This window comes from Passer montanus, unplaced genomic scaffold (genome assembly GCF_014805655.1).
Source record: "Passer montanus isolate IOZ18808 unplaced genomic scaffold, ASM1480565v1 scaffold6, whole genome shotgun sequence".
Lineage (NCBI taxonomy): Eukaryota > Metazoa > Chordata > Aves > Passeriformes > Passeridae > Passer > Passer montanus.
Genome location: NW_024371037.1, coordinates 8,939,996 through 8,963,992, shown reverse-complemented (window position 1 = coordinate 8,963,992; position 23,997 = coordinate 8,939,996). Strand labels below are relative to the sequence as shown.

At 39.5% G+C, this 23,997-nt stretch overlaps 1 protein-coding gene across 3 annotated transcripts in view; it reads left to right on the top strand.

The window, feature by feature from the left end:
- The window catches only part of ST7 (suppression of tumorigenicity 7), a 137,488-nt gene extending 115,715 nt beyond the window's left edge, over positions 1–21,773 (top strand). For all 3 annotated transcript variants that reach the window (XM_039726672.1, XM_039726674.1, XM_039726673.1), the window contains 6 exons: positions 2,185–2,257; positions 3,821–3,923; positions 11,603–11,753; positions 16,098–16,190; positions 19,130–19,269; positions 21,458–21,773. In XM_039726672.1, the coding sequence (XP_039582606.1) occupies positions 2,185–2,257; positions 3,821–3,923; positions 11,603–11,753; positions 16,098–16,190; positions 19,130–19,269; positions 21,458–21,553 (656 nt within the window). In that variant the 3' untranslated portion in view covers positions 21,554–21,773. The remainder of the gene's footprint in view (positions 1–2,184; positions 2,258–3,820; positions 3,924–11,602; positions 11,754–16,097; positions 16,191–19,129; positions 19,270–21,457) is intronic.
- Positions 21,774–23,997: the final 2,224 nt, after the last annotated feature.

The following is a 23,997-nucleotide window of genomic DNA, read 5'->3' as shown; positions in this document are numbered from 1 at the left end:
CTGCATGGTACTGCCCCTTCCATGAGTTGAGCAAGCTCCATCCTAGAATTAGCTGGATTTTTGCCCCGCTGTTCTACATGGAAATCTCTTCTTGTGCCAGTGCTGTCCTTTACCTGAGCAACCCTTCTTCTCTCCTGGTGTTAGTTGGATCTTCTCTCAGGTTTTATTTTATTTGGTTTGATACAAAAACAGTCCAATCCTTCTGTTTGCTTTTGTTGTTCTTGACCATGGGTGATCGGATTTGAACACAATATTATTTGAGAAATCCCATTTCTTCTTCAGAAAGGATTCACATGGTGTGTCTGAGCCTTAGCTCAACTCACCACATTTCTCTTCCTTGCAGATGCCAGCTGTTCATTTGAATAATCTTGCAGTCTGATATGCACAGATGTTTCCAGCTCAGGAACACTTACTGACTACTAGGATACACTTTTTTGTGATACTGTTTTAATATATTTAAAAGACATTTCTGTTTATTGGAAATAACTTTTAACTCCTGATGTTAAGGAAAACTTTATATAAAGAGGGTTATTGGATGTGCTCAGAAATATTTTCTCTTCCTGTCATTGAAATGTGTTCATGCCGGTGTCTGTAGCTGTCTTCTATTAGTGGAGTAATTAATATATCTGTCATCCAAACTGCTCTGCATGCTGTTGATTTTAATTACTTTAGTCACTACAATTACATACTCCAGTGAAATTATAGTTGCAATATATAATAGGGAAGCCTCCAGCATGATCTGTACATCTCATACTTGAAGTGCAAGTGCATAAAAAGATAATAGGATTTAACAGGTAGCCTTTTCAAAGTGCCACAGTCATTCTGGCAATGTTTTCTGTCTCACAGAATAACATTGTGCCTGGTTGCTTGGTTATTAATAAGTGAAGGATGGTGACTGCTGAGATAGGACTTGCTTGTTCTGTTTAGCTCCCTTCTGGAGCCCTGTCTTGCAAGGCACATGAGCTCAGTGAGTAACAAGTGTCTGTTCATCCTGAAGTAACCAAATTATCATGGTAATTTTATCTTTCTAATCAAATTTAATGACAAACCAAGGGACAGGTAGTTTCTTAGAGCAACAGTTAGATTAGCTGCTCCTCACTTCTACAATTGACCTGCCTCAGTGCCTTGTGTTTGCTGTGCTCTGTTTTCTGTTTGCCATAGGAAGTTATCAGCATGTACAGAAGGGTTTGCAGAATCCAACCTTTAGTGGGCTTGATTTGTTGTGGCTTGGGGTTTCTTTCATGTAGTTGTTATCTTTAAATTTTTAATGCTGGGATATTTCAGTCTCAATATGTGACTGCTGGGGCAGATTACAGTCACAGAACAAGCTGAGTTTGAGGGGACCCACAAGGATGATCAAGTCCAGCTCTTAGCCCTGCACAGGACATCTCCAAGAATTACATCATGAGATTAAAAATGTGGAAGTCAGTTCTCTGTAACAGTGAGAACAAATATATCACTCAAGTCTGTTCAGCAGCATTTCTCTCTACCTTTTGAATGCATTGCTGATAGAAAACATGTATAAATTAACTAATGGGTTAAGTTGGGTTTATGGTCCTGTGTGTCTCTGGAACAGGATAAAATGTCTAGAGAGTGTCTGGTGAATGTGTGTTCTGGTCCAATATTTTCTTAAGAGGCAAAATACCTTATTTTACTGTAGATCTTTAACTTCAGTTGATCTACTGGCTGGTTTCTTGCAAGTCAAATCCATTATTACTTAAATAGCTGTCTTAACTTGTACAGCTGCCACATGCTCATATTAGACAGATGCTTCTCAGTGAAAACATGAAGAGTGAAGTAGATAGCCCTCAGGTATTACTTAGATATTTTGTGAACTATGGAAAAATCCAGGTATTCCAAATTACCTATATACTTATCTATAGAGTAATGAATTATTTCATTATGTTTCTGTCATGTGAGTCTTTAAATTAGTTCTCTAATGATACCAGTTGCTGTTTAAATAGCAGTTCCAGAGGTCATTAACACACATTTTAAAGCCTGTATATCAGGTGGAAATTTAAAAATCCATGTGACATGGCAGCATAAGTCCCAAGATGAGAAAGTATTCTGAGTTCACATACTAATTTTGTGTATGTCATGCTTACTCTAAAGTATCAATCAAACACTTTTCTTCTGCACGCTTTTAATATTCAAATGTTTAATTTTTTCCTTTCTTTTCAACAGATATAAGTTTACCAAAATCAGCAACAATATGCTACACAGCTGCATTGCTCAAAGCCAGAGCTGTCTCTGACAAGTAAGTGCTTAAGAACCACATTCCAGCAAAATTCCTGATTTAATGTAAGATTTTTCTTAGCTGAGCCCACACCCTAACAATCTGCTAATTTAGCAGGAAATTTAAGACCTGCGGTAAATTGATAAAATTACTTTATATATAAAAAATTCGTAGTGATCAAACATTGCACTTGAGATGCTAAGGAAGAAGAAAAGAAGAGAAATATCATAAATTCAGTTCTTGTTTCAGTTTTATATATACTCTCTGGGTGAGCTTTGGCTTCCTAGATAGTATAGTGATGATGCAACTGAAAAGGGTTGTGTGGCTGAACCTCTTCAACTTTCTGTAAACCTGACCACAAAAAGGTAAAAACTAAATGTGGATGCACTGGTAACAATGTCATCTTACAAGTGCTGTCAGCAGAGTGCTCATCTAATTATATAGCGGCAGGTGGATTTAGCATTACTATGTCAGGGATTCTGAGGGCTAGATGACATTCATATTTTTAGAGACACAAATATCTATTCATTCCTTTTATGTTTTTCTCTTGGGTCTCAACCTTCCAAGGTGCTGAGCACATTTGTTTGATGCCTGTGGACTTGAGAGCACCAGCCCACTCTGAAAGGGTGCTCAGCTCCTCGTGAGATGGAGCTCAAAAACCCCCATTCTGCTCTCAGATGCCTTCACACAAATCTCAGGCAGAGTTGTGTCTGTGCACCTGAGGGTCGAATGTCCCCTAAAGTTGAAAAGCAAGTGAAGTGGAAAGCCATTTTCTTGACTGACATCCTGACAGTTTTTGCTTTTAAAGTGTATGTACACATCAAGATCTAAGTAATTTTCTTTCATTCTTTTTATCCTGTAGATCGCCAGTACCTACTGCAACATCTTTCCTCCCTACACAGCGACTCCAGCTTGGGAGGGCAGGGCTAAGGTTGTCACAGCTTTCCCTGTGGTGTCTGCCTGCCAAGTACAGCTCTGGAGTTAGCCGTGGGGTGTGAGGTGAGAAAGAGATTGCATGGTCTGGTTTTTTATTCACTGGGGCAGATGATTTGCCCACAGTTTGGGCATGCTACCCTCAATGGTGCTGCAGCCAGTAGACCATCTGCTACTGCTGCTGCATCGTGCTTCCATCTCAACCTGACCCAGGGGCATTGGGTTGGGAACCTTCCTAAAACCTCCCCAAATCTGTTTTTAATATAAACCCTCCAACAATAATTTGGCATTGGTTTTTTGGGGGTTTTTGGTCTTGTTATTTTTTCTTTTCTTTCCTTTTTTTTTCCTGCAGTTTCAGCCTTGAATATGCCCCTAGCAAGGTACCTAGAGCAAATTTAGGTTAGTGACAGAGAAGGGAGTGTTTGAACTGACTTTCTGCCATGATTGGATACAAACATGCTTTCCGCTTCTGCTGGGATTTTTATTGGCCTTGATGTAATAGATCACTCAGAGTTTCCACTTGCTATGGAAGTTTGGAGAGCATAGGAAAATTACTCAGTTTGGTTACATGGGCCCATGTTCTAGATTCCTTTGCTGACTTTTTCTTACTAGCATTTCTGTCCTAATGTGTTTGTTTCTTTGCTTTTGTAGATTTTCTCCAGAGGCTGCCTCAAGGCGAGGGCTGAGTACTGCAGAGATGAATGCAGTAGAAGCTATTCACAGAGCAGTAGAATTTAATCCACATGTGCCAAAAGTGAGTATTGAGAAAACATTGTTGTAGCTCTAACACCGCTGAGGGTATAACTCCTGATTTTGTGTTAGAGTAATTAGTGATGTTGTGGAAAAGAGAGCAAACAATGGAAAAAAGCTGATAGTATGCACAGTTTTTTGGTTTGCAATCTCACATTCAGGAGTGTGCAACTTGAAATTTTAGCTGATGTGGGTTTCACCAAATGCTGTGCTGCAGGCAGATCATGCATAAAGATCCATTATTATTTGCAAAATAGTCATTAAAGATCTTCTAGCTCAAAGTAGCATATTTTATTTGTTTTGATGAGTACATGTAAGAAAATGTTTTTGGCATGCTGTACAAAAGAACCTATCTTTGGAGTTCATGGTGTACTTCAAATAAGTTGCATTAGTAATTCCTTATGCAGCAACTTGTCATTAAATTCTGAGAATGCAAAGCTCAGAGAGAAGGAATTGCTGAGAACTGCAAAGTTAAAATAACCAACAGATTTGTGTTGTAATTCCCATACCTGCTCTCTGGGGCTTGTATCTCAGCAGTAAGAATTTTGCCAAGAGGTTGCTGAAGGCTAAAGGCAGATGTTTTTTGGCAGTTGGACCTTTTTGGCCTCTGAACTTCACCCCACAAACCTTTGGGCTAGTATTGCCCTTTGAAAGTAAGCAGTAGAAAACTGGGATGTGTTGATGTAGGGAGCCTTGTCATTAGGTACAGCTGAACACCAAGTCTGGTCAAGATAAACCCAAACTCTCTTCCATATGTACCTGGATTGCAGAAAGTTAATTCTCATGCACTGCAGGAATTAAACGTTTTCTCTCAGCTTTTCCTGTTATGCCAACTACTAAATAGCTGTCTGAAAATTAGGCTGTTGGCTTAATAAAACCATCTAGATTCCCTCTACAGGCAGTGGAAAGAATGAACTGCCTTAGACATCTTTAGACAGATTTTCCTCCTCAGTGTTTCTACAGTGACTATGAACAGAGCAGCCCTTTTCAGTAAAAGCCTGGTTTTTAGACAACAAAGTTGAGGTAGGATGAGTCCTTTTGTAATATTAGCTGAGCTTCTCTTTTTGTGCCATATTGTAAAAGGAATGTCTTAAATGAAGCTTGATCCCAGGTTTACTTTTTTCCATCCCAATGGTTCTTGCAACAACACAACCATTGGCATTTCTCTTCTGCCCAGCTGCCAGTTGAACTCTCTAGCACAGTCCTGCTCTGGGTGAACCTTTCTAAATGTTTTACTGAGGCCCAGTTGGAGATCTTGCCAAGGAAAAATACCAGTTTAGCCTGTCATGAGCAATCCTTGGGAGCCTGTTCCATTTTTCTCACTTATCCCCACGCTATTGATAAATGTTCCCATCACAATCTCTTTTAAGTTCATGTTGTTAATTGATTCCCTCTATTTTTCAAAGTCTGACACTCTGAAATTGAAAACCTTTCTGTAACATAAATTACCAGGATGACAAGGTAGTAAGGAGGTAGGAGCAGACTCCAGAGGTTCTTTTAGTTCAGATTTTAACATTAAAACAGAATAGCCTGATTCAGATTAATACACAGATTGATATACATTTGATTTCGCACTCATTCCTGCTGCTGTTACCTAAAGGATATTAAGGTGTGAAAGTTCATTTTTGGTTATAATTTAATACAGTGTGTGGATATTAGACCTCAACTTTCCACTCAGATGTAATTGAAGTCATATCCCATTTGTTCTTAATGAAATGGGGATAAGTTACAGCAAGCAGCATCACAAGAAATCTAACAGGACCACAAAACAAATGTATGTTCAGTTTGTGCTTCTTTAGGATCTAAATGTTAACGAGTCTTTTGTTCAGAGTGAGGAAGAAATAAACTACAAAATGTGACAAATTATTTAACATACTACACAAAAATTTAGGAGTTAAACAGAGAGGGTTGTACTGCCACTGAAGCTGTTACTCCAGAGGAGTTTTTATGTTCATACTATATCATGAAGAGTGCATAATTTGTGGAGTGGTTGGGGGAACAGGTATGTGTATACACAGATACACGATTTCATCAATATTATTTATATGTGTTTGGGGTTTCCCTACTTGTATGTAACAGGACTATAAAAAGCTAATGCTGATAAGCTACCACAGCTGTCTCGTGGACATCTATCAGTTGTGGAACACCCTTCCTGAGCTGATTTGCAGAGCTCTCTCCCTTCATTCAAAATCCTCCTGAAAAGCACTCCCTTCCTTTCTGTGATGTATGAGACTAGAGGTATTCATTAAAGAGAAAACAGATGATGGTGCATATATCTGATTGTTAAAAGTGAGCCAAAAGTATGTCCTGCACACAGTTGTATGGTTTTGTATGTAAGCCAGGAGATGAGTTGATTTGAAGAGCGTCTCTGCTGAAGTATGCTGCATTTCAATCAGACAACTTAAATATTGATACTACTTTAAGAAATGCCAATTTTGTCTATAAACAGCCTCTTAAAAGGATGTAACAAACCATTGACTTAAACACTTTTGAAGATTCGTCTGTTCTCTGTTGCATCCCTTCTCAAATTTTTTCTTATTTATTTTGATTTTCTTAGTAGGAACTGTGTCTGTCCCTGTGCCTGTGTGGTTTCTAGTAAGTTGTAGTTGCTAATAGAAACAAATAATGCAAACAAATTCATAGACCAGATGGGAAATTAATCTGTTCCACACACCCCATGATATTACAGAGAAACTATTTGAGATATGTTTGAGAGAGTTTTTAACTCTTCAGTGAGACACTGATTTGTTGTTGTATTTCCAGCAGAAAGGCCAAACCTCTTAATTACCACCAATTCAATGAGAATTTGAAAGGTGACCTGAAAGTGGCTTCACTAGGCATGTAGAAACCAGTATTTTGGAACTTTTAAGCTTATGCTGTTCATCCTGCTGGGAAGATGAGAGTTCCTGTTCAAGCAATGTTAAATTCTCATGTTCTGGCCTGGAAGGATGCTATCACAGGTGCAGGAGTGACTGTTGCCTGTTTGCCACCTGAGCTGTAATTTCAGAGCCAAATTGCATAGCTGAGGAAAAGAAGGAAACCTGCCCGAGTTAGGTTGATTTATTTTATAAAAGGTCACTGGAGTAATATGGAATGCTAAAAGCACTCCCAGCAGGAGAGAATTAGGAGCCAGAGAGCTGTCAATATTGTGAAATAGATGATGTATACTCGATCAATTTAAGCAAGAGAAGTATAAATTCCACCCTGTTGCACTTCATATGTACCAGGTCCATTGTCATTCTCCAAATGCTCATTAAAACACATTCCTGTAAGTTCCCACAATGGCTGTAGCTGAGCTGTATCTATCACAATGTCATGTAACTGGCCCTCTGTAGAAGTACATGAAACCTACTCTTACACTTCTAACTCCTAAATATAGGCCTTTGACAAAAAGAGGTTAGGTTAGAGGGAGAGAAGAGAGGGATCTGAAAAAAGCAAAAAAAAAAAGACAATCAAAAAAATAATCCAAGCCAGAACAATGCAGTGGCAAAGGGCTAATTGAGCTGTCTCATGATGGCAGAAGTCATTGTGCAACTCCAGTATTTGCTTCTGACGTCATTGAGGCTGGGTCATAGAATCATCAAATCAAGGAAAATGCCATGGCTGGAAGGGACCCACAAGGATCATCAAGTCCATCTCCTGGCCCTGCACAGCACCATCCCCAAGAGTCACACTGTGTGCCCAAGAGCATTGTCCAAAAGCTTATTCTGTGAGGCTTGGTGCTGTGACCATTTCCCTGAGGAGCCTCTTCCAGTGCTCAACAAGTCCTGCCACTGGCCACAAGAGTGATGAGATCATTCTGGCTGAAATTTTACAAGCTGTTTGTTTCTGAGCTGATTCATTTTTTAAAGGAACATTATAAACCCAGATGGTGATGGCATTTTATTTCTTGTTCTAGTTAAACTGCTTCATTTGTTCCTGAAAAACAAATGCAGTTGGAGAGGTGTTGGTCTTACCATCTAGATTTCCTCCATTAATGCCTAGCTCTTGACTAGGTTTCTTATTTAGCCTGTTGTTTGATTCTCCCTCTGAAGTGGAATCATGCTTGGTTTCAGAGTTCTGTCAGGATGAGAGAGGGCTCCCCTCTTCCCCATGTTTTCAAAGGATTGATAAGGTATTGAAGTGTTGTTGCTTAAATTGTGAAGGTTGTGGTTCAGTCTGGTGGATGTCAGTGTATCAGGAGTTAGAGTTAACAGGGAGTCTGGCAAGAGATGTAGGTTACTAGTATGAATTTTAGTGGTTTGGTTGGATTTTGTATCCCTGTTAGTCCTGTGACAACAAGGGCTGTATTCTGGAATAAGGGCTTTGGAAATTTTGAGATATGAATAGTCAGATTCCCACCCTGAAGTCTTTGGTGGTCAAGAGAAGACTCCACTTGTCTAGACTTTGATGAAGTGCAATAGCAGCCTCTTGGAAACTACAGTCAGATATCTTTGCCTGATGTTTTCCAAGAGCTGGAGATGTTTGTTGCATTCACTAGTCCATCAGGACTGTAGTTCACATGTTATATGGGCAACATGAGGACTGCAGCTCAGTGGATGGTTTTTGAGGAAATACTTATTATTATTTAGTTAATTTAACTGGAATTTGTCTCTTTGTCCAGTACAAAACATTTCAGGGGGACTGTGCTGGTTTCACAGACAACCTGCTAGAAACTCAGCACATTGCTGGAGCTCAGTCCTGCCTCTGAAAGATCCAGGACCAGTAGCCTGAAGTTACCAAAAAAGGGGGCTGCCCTTGGATGTCTCCAGGTAGACCCTTAGCCTTGCCAACAAAAGCTCCAGAAACCTGAACACCCTCTGGGCTCTTGAACTTTCCTTGAAAATACAACAGTGCACCAATGGATATGATATTTGTGGACATCAAGACCATCCTAATTTTCATGGACAGTCATACCTCTCCTTCAATAATAATCAAGCCCTACTTACAGCTAGGCAGCTTTTTGGTACCCTTTACTAATGTTCAGAGAACTTAAGTAGATGGAGGCCTTCAAGTGCTGTCTCCCAAACCCATTTCTTTGAATTTCTTTGCTTGAGAAATTTGATCTCTTTTGTTTTGGAAAGTGCGTGATGAGAACTGTACAAAGTGTTCCAGACAAGGTCTCTCTGGGGCTGTGTACAGTCAGTGTTCCTGCTGGAAATGCCTCCAGAATAAATTAATTGACAGTTTGTATGCCCAAAAGGTGTGGCTGACATTTATGCATAAAATAAAAACATTTATGAGTCACAAATGGGTCTTGAGCCACCTATCAACTTTGTATGGGGGTCTTATTGAATATCACCAAACCAGGTTATGGACTTTTTCTTTGGGCAGGTAGCTGCCCAAACAAGGGAGGAGGGTTTCATGTTTTTGATCTGAAGCACTTCTAAAAATAATTTATTTCTGAAACTGAGAAAAATGCAGACTGAAAAGTCAACTTAACTGAGTGAGGACTAAGCTTGGTTGCAAGTGTCAAGATATATCCTTCCATCTGGTATTTCCACTTTATTTCTTTTTAATTGCTGATAACAAGCAATACATAAGAATCAAAACACGTTTTCTTTTAATGCTCCTAGAAATACAACATTTCTTCCTGTTTTTTTTCCCCTACTAATGGTGACATATCTTCAGGTTTTTTTATGTTTTTTCCTTTGGTTGAAACATTTGAATGTTGAGAACTTATTTTCTCATTTAGTTTTGCAGAAGATACGGAAATAAGGGTTAATGTTTTAAATTAATAGAACAGGTAGAAACCTGCAGCTCTTGCAGCTGTATTCCATTCTGCTCAACAGGTATAATGTGTGTTTATAAATGGGTGAGGCATTCATTAGGGCAGTGAATGTTGGCTGTATCGTGTCAGCCTGGCAGCTCCCTCCCTCTTGTCAGCTCTTTATTCTGTTCTCTCTATCACCCTTAATTCCCTGGACTGCCTACTAAACGGCAACTTCCTCCATTAATACACCTGCTCTGCAGCTCTCTCAGATTTTTCTGAAAGGCTTTAGGCAAAATCCAGTATCATAGTCAATTACTCACACTGCTGATTCAGTTTCTCCTCTTTTAATAGTCACCCACATCAGAAACGTGATTTCTCGTTGAGGTATTGATTTATTCCCCAGGATTGACAGTTCTCTGTTTTGATCATGAGCTCTCCTAATCTTTTACCTGCATGACAGCTCCATCAGACAAAGGAGTGACACTCTGTAGGACATCCTTCATGAAATCATGCTGTTAGTGCTCATTTCCCTCTGCCCTTTTCGTTCTCTTTTCCACAAGGCTGACTTCCAATCCTCATTCCTTTCTTTTGCCTTCTTCTCTGCACCAGCACATCCTGTTCACAAAAGCCAGCATTTATCAGGGGTTGGGCAAGGCTGACACCAGCCATGGTCCCCTTTTGCCTCTGGTTCCAGGTTTCCTCCTCATGGGTGTCTGCAGTAGGAAGTTGTCAGTCCCTGGATGCTGCAGTCCTCCTTCAGACCAGGCTGCAGCACAGGGTGAAATGGAGGGGCTGCACACTCCCTCCTTCATTGCCAGTGATCAGCCATGCCTTTCTTTCCCAACCTCGTGCTAGGGCCTGACTCACCTGCTGCCTGTTGTGTTAACTTGAACACAGGTGGGGAGAAGGTTTGGGCATCCTGGAAGAGAGCGACAGTTTCCCTGTGCTGTGGAAGAGCAGTCAGCACTCAGCTGGGAAATGTTCCACTCCTCAGCAGAACTAACAGGAGTTGATTCAGCAGCTTGTTTTCTGGTTTTCTGTAAAGGATGCCAGCAAGGGCATCCTTACAGGAAAGGATTCATCTTTACCCTCTGCTGTTTTTTCCCCCTCCAGTAGCTGGAGCGTAGTACCACCAATGATGTCTGCTGAACTGGTGTTAGTTGTCTGTCTAGCTCATGGATTGAGGAGGGAGGAAAAATCACCTGTTTGAATAATGTCTGAGACCTCTGTCTTTTCCTTGTCATGAACCCTCTGTACGTTTCATCTGTTTCTGCTGGGTGGGGTGAGCCAGTAATGGGCAGTTTTCTATGAAGATTGCTTGTGCGTTTAATCAGTGGTACTTCTCATTTTAATGACACATCCAACAACTGTTGCAACTAGCAAGCTTAAAGGTACTATACTTTTACCCCCACCTCACGCCTGGTAATCAGGCACTTGTTACGTTTTGTAACATTTTTACTTTATAACTTGTTCTTAGCTACTTAGGTGGCTGCCAAGCTTGCATATTCATAGACCTCAGTTAATGGCAACACAACCAGTTAATGGCAATGCAGTAAATGCAGCAACCTGTGTGCAAACTAGGAGCACTGTATGTTTCCTTATAGAAAGACTTTGTGCATCAAAATGCTTACAGTCTTCTTCATTTTATTATTAACACTTTAAATTAAAAAGCTCTTGTAATTAAATTCCATTTTCCGCTTTGAGCCCCTTTTTTTCATCTCCTTCAATACGACAGATGTTTAATTTTGAATTTCTGTGTAGTCCCAATACTACTGCTGTAGAGCAGAACCATCTGACAGCATATTTTAGTCTTTGGGAATAATTCAATAGTTGTCTTCAAGTGCAGTTGGTGATGTTACACATTTGATGAAATCTTATGAGAAAAAGTACTTTAGGGAAACAGACCTTTCAGTGTGCATTATAGAATTGCAGTCAGCTTTCTGTGCTTTGTATTACCTCTGCAGTAATTGTGCTCTGCTTTTTTATTTCAGTATCTACTAGAAATGAAAAGCCTAATTCTGCCCCCTGAACATATTCTGAAGAGAGGGGACAGTGAAGCAATAGCATATGCTTTCTTTCATCTTCAACACTGGAAAAGAGTAGAGGGGGCATTGAACCTCTTACACTGTACATGGGAAGGCAGTAAGTAATCCTCTTTCTTACAAAAGAGCTAATAAAATATTTTTATTGAATTTCATGAAAAAAGTAATAGTTTTTGTCAAATATAGTATGTGAGAATTTTGGGCAGTTGTTGCATCCTCACCAGCATTGAACTATTTGAAATTTTAACTGAAAACACAAACTTTATTTAATGAGTAAAAGGGGTTTGAAGTCTTGTGTTTGCGGAACACAGTCTTGTGTTTAATACTGAACAAAATTTCCCAACTTCTTTGAGACACATTTTCTTGTTCATGGATAAGGAGATAATAATTTAACTTATTTAATTCCAGAGATTTCTTTGTCATTATTTGAATGAATAGTTTCAAACTGAGAGTATATTTAGATTGGACATAAACAAAAAATATTTTGCAATAAGGGTGGTGAGGCACTGAAACAGGTTGCCCAGAGAAGCTGTGGATGTGCCATCCCTCCAAGTGTTCAAGACCAGGTTGGATGAGCTTCAAGCAACTTGGTCTAGTGAAAGGTGTCCCTGTTCATGGCAGTGGAGTTGGAACTAGATTATCTTTAAAGGTCTCTTCCAACCTACATCATTTTGTGATTCTGTGAATGCTTTGAAAATTGGGAATTATGAGTGTGCCTTATAGACAGGTATATATTAATGTGTAATATAAAGCAATGCTGTATTTTTATGACTTTTTTTAAACTGACAAACTGCAGTGAATTCAGTGAAGGATTGCTGGGATGCATAGGGGACTGGAATATGTCATATAGCACAAAATGCTGAGGAAGCTGGTTTTGTTCAACTTTGAGAAATTTTATAGTGGGTGAATCCAGTTGCTGTCTTCTACCACCCAAGAGAGAGATGATATGGAAGAGAGAGTCGCAGTCTTCACAGAACAGCCCAGCATAAAGACAAGAAGCAATACACACAAGTTCAAACCAGATAAATTTAATCCAGACCAGAGAATCATATTTTCACAGTGAGAAGGATCTGTGGGATCTCCTGCCCCAGAGATACTCAGAGCTCAGCTTGACATAGTTCTGAGCAATCCAATGTAACTTGGAAATGACCTTGCTTTGAGTGTGAGGTTGGAGTACATGACTTACAAAGGTCATATACTAACCTTCTAATATATCTTATCCTGTCTTTGAGATGTGTTTTTTACCAGGTTTCTGAGAATTCAAAAGTACAAATTATAATCAGCATTTGATAGCCTTTTTTTCTGATTTAGTGTAATCTAGGTCCCCATTTCTGCTCTGCTTTATTCTGTTCTTTTTCATCCTCTGCATATGTTATTACATCAACTTGTTTGTGTGTGTTTTGCCATGTTTTTGTCCTCATTTAGCTTTGATAGAAAAGATTTTTTGTTACCATGTAATTCCTATAGAAATGCACATAATACCTTCAGTGTAAAAGTGACTTACCATCTCAGTTACAGTATGAAATGACCTGAACTTGCCTAATTTGCAGTGTAGGCTCCCTGAGCGTGCACTGGTTTAATTTCTAGGTGTATAGAACACCTTGCTCAGTAATCCATACCAGTGCTGCCTGGGGTTTACTCTGCTGCATTGTTCTCTGTCATATCTGCTAGCTCTTCTCCCATTATTTCTCCCAGTCTGTTATTTTCTCAGTCATAGGTTCATTCCCAAAGGCTTATTTTCAGCCATTTGCTTTTACGCAGTGTTCCTTCTCTTCTGGATTTTTACAGAAGTCCTTTAGCTCAGGGCTCGTTATTCCATCAGTAAAAGCAGTGTTTTGCAGGAAATCCTGAACAGATCTTTTGCTTTGTCAGGCTGGGGAACCCCTACCAGGACCAGGTTTGGCACAGGAGTGGCAGTGTTTTGCAGGAAATCCTGAACAGATCTTTTGCTTTGTCAGGCTGGGGAGCCCCTAAAGGGCTTTGTACCAGGACCAGGTTTGGCACAGGAGTGACTGCCCTGCAGTCCTCCTGCCACTTAGGACACAAGTCATCTGTGCCTGAAGACAACATAGGGAGTTCTCATCTAACTACACTCCCCTTTTTATTCTCTGCACATTCAGCAATTTGAACACATAATTTATTAGCTAATAGCTGTATAATAGCCTGCAAAGATGTAAATGAATATCATTGCGTAACTTCTGCAGAAAAATCCATAATTCATTTTGTACAGTGACTTCAGAAAAATACAAACAGTGCACAAGTCATCAAATTTTTTTTCAGATTTTGCTCACACATGAAGACAGCCAGGGGTTTTAATGGTTTCACAGTGTCTAGTCCAATAATCATAATGTTTGGTCAGTATCTTGACATCTTTATATAAATAAGTGAAAACCAGTGAAGACATGACAGAGAAGTCAAATACTAGTTTAAAAACAGTCTACATATAATACATGGTCAGTTGCCCTTGCTTTCTTTCTATGTGTTTGTAGGGATTTTATTTGTAGTACAACTGTAAAAGCCCAAGTGCCATCACTGTGTTTGGGCCAGGTTCTCCGTACAGGAGGTCTGTAGTTTCAAGTGTAACCAAGTTTCAAAAGTGTCTGGGGTCGTGGTTTGTCACTATAGGTTTCTAAACTTGTGTCAAAGTTCCTGCTGTTTGCATGAGGAAAAGAAACCTAGGGGTTCCCAAATGCTCCAGTGGCTCTTGCAGCAAGTACATGGGTGAGTGGCAAACTGCCTCTGTGCTGCCTGAGTCAATTAATGTAAAATAGGATCAGATAATACTGTAGGAATACAGCAGAGAAGTACCTACATAGATACAAACTGATCCAGATGAACCAGAGCACTTCCTTCCGTGGCTGATAACATTGCTAAATAAAGCTGTCTTGCTGTAAATATCCCATAGTTGATCTTATGTCAAGCATGATTGCTTAAAGTGAGTAGCATCTATCCAGACATTTTTCACTTGTTTTGTAAAAGCAAGCTATTGAATAGCTTGCTCACATTTTATTGTTATTAAAATCTTAGTATTGCTGTGGCTTAGGGTAAGGTAGAAGAGGTTTGTCTGTTTCAATATTAAGCCAAATTGGAAGGAAAAACTTGTGTTAGGGGTTTTGAAGAAATGAGCATTGAACACGTTTCCACATTTGTTTTTGTACAGACACTCAAGTATGTTGTGTGTTAAGGTCATACACAGCTTGGATTATTGTATTTGTACTTGGCTTTTCTGGTTGCTATGGAGAGGGGTGGTTAATGCCGGAAGAGCATTACAGCCCAGGTTGGTTTACAGTCTTTCAGGATCTCTGCCTATTGCTTTAAATGCAGCAATCAAGAAAAAATACCATGACATAATTGCACAAAAAATACAGCTAACATCATTTCAAATGCAGTGTACACAGCTGAAAATATTGGGGGACTGTGTATTTAAACAAATTCTTAAGTGGCCTTGTGAGCGAGAGATAATGGAGTGTCATTGTGTGGCAGTGGGCTGTACCTAACAGCTTGAGTGCTTCTAGAACATCTGTGGGGAAAAATAATGCTTCAGTGACTGATGTTCATAGGAGTAGTGAGAATAACATGTTGATGACATTTTAACAGTGAAAATAATATCCAGGATAATGGAAAGGGTGCCTTGATGCGAAGCTGTATTTCAGTCAAGTATTCTGATGTTTCCATAAACCACACTCAGATGGCCTATGACATCAGCACTGTCAAGTTCTATTATTATTTTCAATTTTAAAAATTCGTAAGATTAAGTATTATTTAATCCATGACCTGAAGATTTGTATTGGAAACCTGACTTGATATGCTGCATTTAGAAAGAATGCATGAGAGGAAACTGGGTTTAATAATTTAGTATTAATCTTCGAGTGCCAAATAGAAAATGAAAACATGACTGTGTTGGAAAACTGGTCCTCAGAGCTCTTGTCATCAGTGTTACCTGGCTTGCTGGAGTGTGATGGAAAAAGAGTAATGTATTTTTTCAATGAAAAACTTCTATTATTCTTGATGCACAGAGACTGTGAGTATTGGTCTGCATTCACAGGGTTGGCTGTTCATTTTTGTAGGCTATACCTGTATATCAGACACATTTCTTTCCCCTGAAATTTAAAAATACTGCAGCCTAAAAGTCTAAAACATTTGTGTAATTTGCTATGGAATTGGAAGCATAATGGGCTTTGATTATGCAACCATTTTTGTATGTCCTTGTAATGTGGTCTCACCTGACATTCATGAACATTGTCTCAAGAATAAAAATAAACATAAGAGTTTTTGTGATTAAAAGCTCAATGTAGATTTCTAGTTTGGCATTTCATTAAGCAATTTATATGCTGTTTGCAACCAAATATAAGTGTTTTGTCTGTGTTTGTTTTTCAGAATTGCAAGTATTCTTAGGTATGACTGTCACACTCACAGTAACTTATGCACCATGTTTTCTTTTCAGCTTTCAGAATGATCCCCTATCCACTGGAAAAAGGACATCTTTTCTACCCTTACCCTATTTGTACAGAAACTGCAGATAGAGAACTGCTACCATGTATGTTCAATGTTTCTCTTCTTATGATTGACACCTAAGAATTGTTTTCCTGAGTCTTGCAGCACCGGTCTCCTTTGATGCCTTTGAAATTGAGTGCACCGGATTAGAACAACCAGACTGACAGTGAGCCTCTGGAGCTCCTGTGATGGTTCAGCACAGTTCATAACAATTAGCTGTATTTATTCTTCTTGACAGCTTACAGACAGGGAGAGAGATTACCAAAGAGATCCAAATCAGTTAGATCTTGCTGTTCTCTCTTGCCAAGACACTGATCTTTCATCTGGGTTAACATCCCCTCAAACCAAAAGAACAGTGTCACAGCCTTGTTAATCCTTGGTAGACACACGACCTACTGGAATTCCGAGGCAGGATCCAACTTGCTTGAGGACAGCTGGATCATTCCTGCAGCTAGTACTCATGACAGGCTGTGCCTACATTTTCCAAAAAGCAGTTTAAATAGCAAGAAAGGGTTTTCTTCATGTCATGGCGTGTGCACTATTATGAACAGATTGATGTGAAGTCATCTCAGTCACTTTTATGTGCGCTTATAGCGTGTATCAGGAAAGTGCCAGCAGTGTTCCCAGATACAGATATAAAGAGAGATCCAGCCCTCAAGAAGCATTACAGTCCAGGCTAATGAGACTCATTGCAGTGCATGCAGTGAAGCACAAGAATGCAGAGGAAGAGCCAAAGCAGCCAGTCTTGCAGTTACACTTCATTCCCACGTGTTCTCTCTGTGGGACTTTGTGTGAGCACGAGTGGAACACACACAAGTTTGCAGGGTCAGGGCAGCAGAGGGAAATAAAAGTTGATCCAAGGAAGATTCTTCTCTCACCTTCTTTCTCCCAAAGAAGGAATAAAGAAAAATTTGTTCCAGAACAAGTAAAATGAAGGCTGCTTCTGCTGGGAAGGCTGCTTTTGAGGGCATTTGCATCCTTTACAGTCTTTCATTCAGAGCCTTTCTGGTTTGGGCTAAAAAGGTGTTGTCTCTTTTTAGAAGCCTACAGGAGTAAACATTAGGTGAGAATAATACAGCGAAGATCCTCTCACTGCAAGTCTCTCCACAGCACATTCTTGCTGATATTACGCAGAAATCCTTGGCAACTGACAGTATCTCCCCACCCCATTATAATCATCCTAATTATAACAACACCTCTCAGAGTGCTCTGCTTGCTTTACTCAGAGGGATGCTGAGCTGGGGAGGGTGGAGTGTCAGGAGATTTAGGAATGACAAAGTCATGCAGAATAGCTCAGCATTCTCTTTTTAGATGCAAAACTAATTGTTCTGTCAAATGTTACAAGCTAGCAGCGGGGCTTTAACAGCGTATGCAGGCAGTGTGTTCTGCTCTGGCAGTTATGGGAAATGCCTTTCACTGCAAAATCCCCTGGGTTAGAGGAGGGAAGGGTTTAGAATGCCGTGACAGACACAGGTGGGTTAGAGGGGTTTTGCATACCTGTCCACACCCTTTAATTGTGCATGTTTTATGGGAGAGCCAGCTGGAATTATATCAGAACACAACAATCTGATAGGCTCTCCAAATTAAAAAGATCAATTACAAAACTTTTGCCCTGACTTCATAACAGACTGGGACAGCAGGGTTGAGCCTGTGTGAAAAGGCAATGTAAGAAAAGTGCAAGAGATCCTAGACTTAAAAAGTCCATGTTCTGGTACTTCTAATCTCTACATTTATTTTAAATCAAAGAGAAGTTGTAATCTATCCCTACTTTTGGGTTTGATTTTTTTACCTGATCAAACTAGCAGACTCAAGAGTCATACATATTTTTAGGTTTTAATATTGTAATTTAAACTGTTACGAATTCCTGCTTTTGGTTTTGAGAAACACTCCACTTTGCATGAATGCAGTCATGAATGTTGCTGGAGTACCCTGTGTTTATGTCATCTGCAAGTACATAGAGATGGGAGCTGATCACTGAAGCAAAGAAAGGAGGCAAAATGGAAGAGTAATGTTTCATATATGTGAATAGCCATAGGATTTGAGTATATGGGAAGCCTTGAGGTTGGTCCTATATGAGAAAAAAATGTTTCAAAACATTTGCATTTATCTTGACTGTAGCTCTAAACTACAGACTGAAGGAGTGAAACAGACAGGTAAGAGTCCACCTGACCTTTTTCCAGCCTAGAGGAATTTTCACCTTGAATCTGAGCTGCCATAAAAGTTTAAGGGTTATATCCCTCTGGTAAAATATTCATATTATAGGGTTTTCTAACCCTTTTAGTCATCTCAGTGCTGTTTTTCCCAAAGTCCAATGAAGGATTTTTTTATACCAGAGTCAAGGAAATGTCTGTATTCCCATCAGTGTATATTAACAAACACCTTAAAAATTCACTGTTCATTTAATTTCTGGGTTTTAAAATACATGCTTATATGTCCTGCTCTTAGGATAATTTCTCTTGCTGTGCAGATAAAACCCTCAGAATTTACAGTAACAAAGGCTTTAGTTTTACAGCCTGCTTTAACTGGTCTGCAGCAATGCTTCCATATGGTTGGGCTCACTGCTGCTCCCAGGCGCATGTTTCTGCACTCTCTGTGTATCAGCATTAGCAAACATGCAGCCATGGGGTTAGTGCATTAAAAAAGAAAAGGAGGTTTTATTTCTAAGTCTGTTTTCTGTGATTAGCTGTTGCAGAGCGGCTTTATATTATTGGTGACACAAGGAAGACAAAAGTGATGTGTACACAGCGCCAGAGTAAACCAGAAACATGATCTTTAGAGAGAATTACTTGGCAGAAACAACTGACACAACAATTATGTCCTTAGATGTATCAGACCTTCCATCTTCTTCTTCCTTCAAAAGCATCTTTGTGTGTCTCTGGTTGTTCAAACTATGTAAGAACATTGGTTTGGTTTTGCTTGCTGTTGTGTTTTGATTTTTTTCCAAAGTATAATGCCTTCCCCTTCTCATGTGTTTTTCTACAGCATTTCATGAGGTTTCAGTTTATCCCAAGAAAGAGCTTCCCTTCTTCATCCTCTTCACTGCTGGACTCTGCTCTTTCACAGCCATGCTCGCCCTCCTGACACATCAGTTCCCAGAGCTCATGGGGGTCTTTGCAAAAGCTGTGAGTATTCTCTGCTGCTGCTCCCTTCTGGTAAATAAAGACATCAGTGCAGGAAAAGCTGAGCTACATCCTGCCAGGTGTTAAATATCTGCCTACTCAGAAGCATCAGTCCATGTCTGAGCAGGGGATATATGCACAACTGTCAAGGCTGCTAATCAGTAAGACCTGCCTGTTTGTCTTCTCTGCTTTATATGGCTCTCTTGTTAGGTTTGATGTCTTGTGATTTTCCAAAAAAAGAAAAAAACAAACCAAGGGCTTAGTGGGAGAAGTGAATATCTGTATTTTCATATATCATCCACTAAAATAAACTAATAACAGTTAGTTATTGGAACCCCTTTATTTTGTATAGAGTCATAATGGCTGATGTGATTTCCAGTGCAGTAGAAGCTCTCAGTATGAGCAGAAATAGAGTGTACTGTTAACCAGGACAAATTTCTGCGTCTTTTCCCTGAACTGCCAAAGAGGAAGTAGTCTCAGTATTTCCCTCATAACTTTCCTGAACTACATCCAGAGAAGTGTCTCCTAATTCTGCTTTTTTAATCCACCAAGGATTAATGAATTTTGGAGAATGGGAGGGAGAAGAGCCATGAATTATTCTAAACCAAACTTTATTCTTTGCAAAACCAAGAACATCACTGCTCCAGCATGCTAGGAGATGGGAGATAAAAATTCCACTAACAGAAAAGCTCTAGGATAGTAAAAAATTCATTCTCCAATAAATACTGTATATCTTCCATTGTAAAATATTTTCTCAAATATATTTGTCTCTATTTTAAGTCTCATGTTTCCAAACTGGCCTCCTGGCTATGTTTTTAATGTCTTTGGTACTTTTGATTTGAGGGTATAGGGAGTGGGGTGGAGGAGGCCCAGCTGAAAGGTTTTGGCAAATTCCAGATTGTCAGTACTCTTTCAAACCCTTTTGCAAAGGGCAAGAGACTCCCTTTGCAGGTGAGCTGGGTCTTGTGTTATCCCAGGCCTGTGAGTGGGGTCTGGTACAGCAATGGTTCATGCAACAAGAATTCTTTTCATTAGCTCTAGAAGACACAAAGAAAGATCAGTTGTAGCAGAAGATAGCTCTTCTTTCAGCAAGAAGTGCTGAAACATACCTGAAATATTATTACTTTTTCTTGTTTCTTGAGTGTGTATGTAGGTGTTAGATAGACAATACATGTTTAACTTGGGCATATGATCATAAACTTCTCTGTAAGGCTTTTCTTGGATTCAGTGGTTGGGTTTTTTCTGTTCCTTAGTTACTCAAGTTACTGAAATGTATGACCCGGACAATACATGTTTAACTTGGGCATATGATCATAAACTTCTCTGTAAGGCTTTTCGTGGATTCAGTGGTTGGGTTTTTTTCTGTTCCTTAGTTACTGAAGTTACTGAAATGTATGAGCCTTGTTTGGCTCTTTCAATCAAATCTTTAGTTTTCTGATACTGTCACAGTTGTAAATCCCAAATCTCTCCCTGTTAGCCTTGTTCCTGTGTTTATCAGCCTTGTATCCTGAACAAAGACTATATGCTGGCAGCACAATGAGATTTTGTACTCAGTTCTTCTGCCACAGAAGAAGTTAACATGTATTTCTCAAATGTATTAATAATTAATTAAATTAATATGTATTTCAATGTGTATTTCAGGAGTGCTTTGAATACCTGAGTTCTGTGACCTGTGGCTGCCAGTGTTTTTTTCCTGTAATAAAATACAGGAAAGTATTTGTTAGGATAAATACAGTTAGTGCTGCCTCAGTGATAGAGCAGATCTGTAGATAACCCTGACCCATTTTAAACCTGAATCTCAAGACACGATGTTTGTCCCTGTGAGGGGGTGTGGCAAACCCCTGTTATGAAAAAGCCTCTCTTTCTCTTCACTGGGTTTTGGATTGAGCTTTTAGTGGCTTCAGTGTGAGCTTCAGTCTAGGATGTGAGATGTGTGGAAACTTTTGTTGTTCATCACTTTGATCATTGTAAAGATGGGGCTCTTGCTTCCTTTACTGCAAAATCCATAAATCTCTGTATGTGTAAGGTTCAAGAATTTGAAAGTCTTTGTGTGTGAATTATGTCATTTTTATCATGCTGGAGGATTTTACAGAGGAACACAGCAAGAATATCTTATCTTATTGGACAGCTTTCTCTTGAGGTGTATTGTCTCCTGGATTTTGATCTGAATGTGTATCTGATTTCTTTGCAGTTTCTCAGCACCCTCTTCGCCCCTTTAAATTTTGTGATGGAAAAAGTAGAAAGTATCCTGCCCTCCAGCCTGTGGCACCAGCTGACAAGGATCTGAGGGAGCATGCCTGCTGACTGCTGTGACATCTTCTGTGCCAACTTTTTGTTGACCACAAGAAAGCATGATAAAAAAGGGAAAAAGCAGTTACAAGACTTAAAAACTCTTCATGGATTGTCTGTTCTCATATAAAAACTGTTTTGTTGTACAAAATACATTGATGTTAGGTTCTATTATATTTTGCCTTCAGAAAAGAAAAAATAAACTTTTGTGTATTGTAGCATTGCTGTCTTTCGACTTTTTCAGAACACAGATCCTAGGTTTTGTTTTTTAAACCTGTGGTATGTGTTTGGCCATAGCTAGGGCTAGCTTCTCATTCAGGTAATGAAACATACTGATAATGTTACAATTAAACAACATTGTCGCTGCCTTTTCTTATGGAGTTCAGTTAGGGTGGGGGCCTCACTTTGGCAGTCTAGATGAGGCTTCTAGTTCAAGCTCCTGCTTTAAGCAGCTTTAGGCTCTCCAGGCAGTTTGGATGGCACACTGGGCTTCTGATTCCCTTCTCTGCACAGAGGCCACCATATCCTCATTTGAATTTTTAAGAAGCCCACGTACTTGACAGATTTTCTTCACACCCCTGGTGTTTCAAGTACCTTCTGAAGGCTCATTAGGAAAATGGATGTTAGTTCATGCACAATTAATAGAGAGGCTGGTGTTTCACTATTAGTGCTCACCTCAGGAAATCTTATCCTTGTGCTGCAACTGTTTAGACCAAGTATTCATTTATGACTTAGCCATTGTTGATGGGAACTTCTGAGGCCAGCTCTAAAATGAAGATTTTGATCTGGAAGTTGAAGGAAGCAGTCCTTTCTGTCAAGAATTTGAAGTGCATCCTTACAGATGCCTCAAGGATTTTTTTTTCCAGCTCACATTCCAGATAAGGAAGCATAACCCTGATGCAGTGGATCAAAAATGCCACTTCACCATTTCAACCTCACTATTGCTCTTAAAATGCTGAGCAGTTTAAGGGACTATGATCACCAGCAGATACGTTTGTTTATCATTGAGGAAATGAGTGAGCAGACAAAACTTCCAGTACTAGAACTGGTATAAAAGAAAAGTGTTTCTTAACAGTAGAAGATGCATTTACATTATTTCACTTGGTCATAGACACATTAGTCTAGTAGAAGACAGATGTTTGTTCAAGTGAGCAGAAGTACCATGCAAACACTGCTGTGCTGCAAGATTAAAAAAAGGCAGCCCCACGCCAGGAGAAAGCAGCTGTAAGAGAGAGACCTGGGCAAGCCCCAAGGTCCAGAGGACCAGAGAACCCCACAGACAACTGTTAGACCTGGTGAGGCTGGTGGGGGTTTCCATACAGGTTTATCACCTCTGGCTATTGCTCCTGCAAAACAATTCACTGTAATGTTGAAATTAGTCTGGGTTGCAGTTAATGTACGATGTGACATAAGATTAGAGGTAATGGATTGCTAGTGGATAAGGATGTGGAAGTATGAAATAGACCAATAGTTGAGTTTTCCTATTTTCATCTGAATTGCTAGAACAGCCACAGAAAACACCCTCACAGCAGGTGCTGCAGTGTATCTCCAGCTGAAAAACTAGGGATAATCATACTGATTTGTTTGCCTCAAAACAGCACTCTCAGAATTATTTAAGGCTGCTGAAAATCAGAAGTATCAATCACAGTCAGCTCTTGTCCTGTGCTGCTTCGTATAACTTATTCCCAGCCACCTATACCCTACATTTCAAAAGAATAAATTGCTGTGATTCACAGTCCTAAATGTAAATGTGCTTGCATTTGCACATCAGTGTTTACTAGCTGTATACAAATCTCCATGTTTGTCAGCAGCTGAGGTAGTAGTTTGGCCTTCTATTCGAAGATATTATGATCTATGTGGGAATTGCTGTCTGTATTACTCTGATAAAAAAGAATGCTTAACTCCTAGAAGAATCACATCCTTTTCTTGAACTATGGGGAATATTTAGGAATTCAAAAATAACTATGCAATTTTATTTCTACTCGATTTCTAGTATCTGTCACCCTAATAAGCAGTAATGGATCGTGGATTTTTTTATCTGGAAAATCTCTAATTATAATTCTAGGCATCTAGAAGACTAGGCAAATAAGACAAAAGAATTTTCTTTTTCATTGGGCAGAGATTATTGCCTTAGGCTTTGCTGCCTCTGACATGTTTCCTGTGAAGTTCAGTATGGTTTAGATCAAAAAGCAAACACAGCCCATGATTATAATGATGGAAAGCCTCTGGCTTAGTGCAGAGATGAGCCTTGTGGAAATCTGGTTCAGATAATAACTCATCTTCAGATTTAGGGGTGGAGGAAGCTTTTTAACTCCAAATGTTAGCAATTCCTGTTTGGTTTTTTTTTTTTTTCCTTTAAAGACAACTTAATGGAATTTGTATACACATTATCTCTTTACACTATAACCTGCATAGAGCAAAAAAGGAGAGGACCCCCCTAGG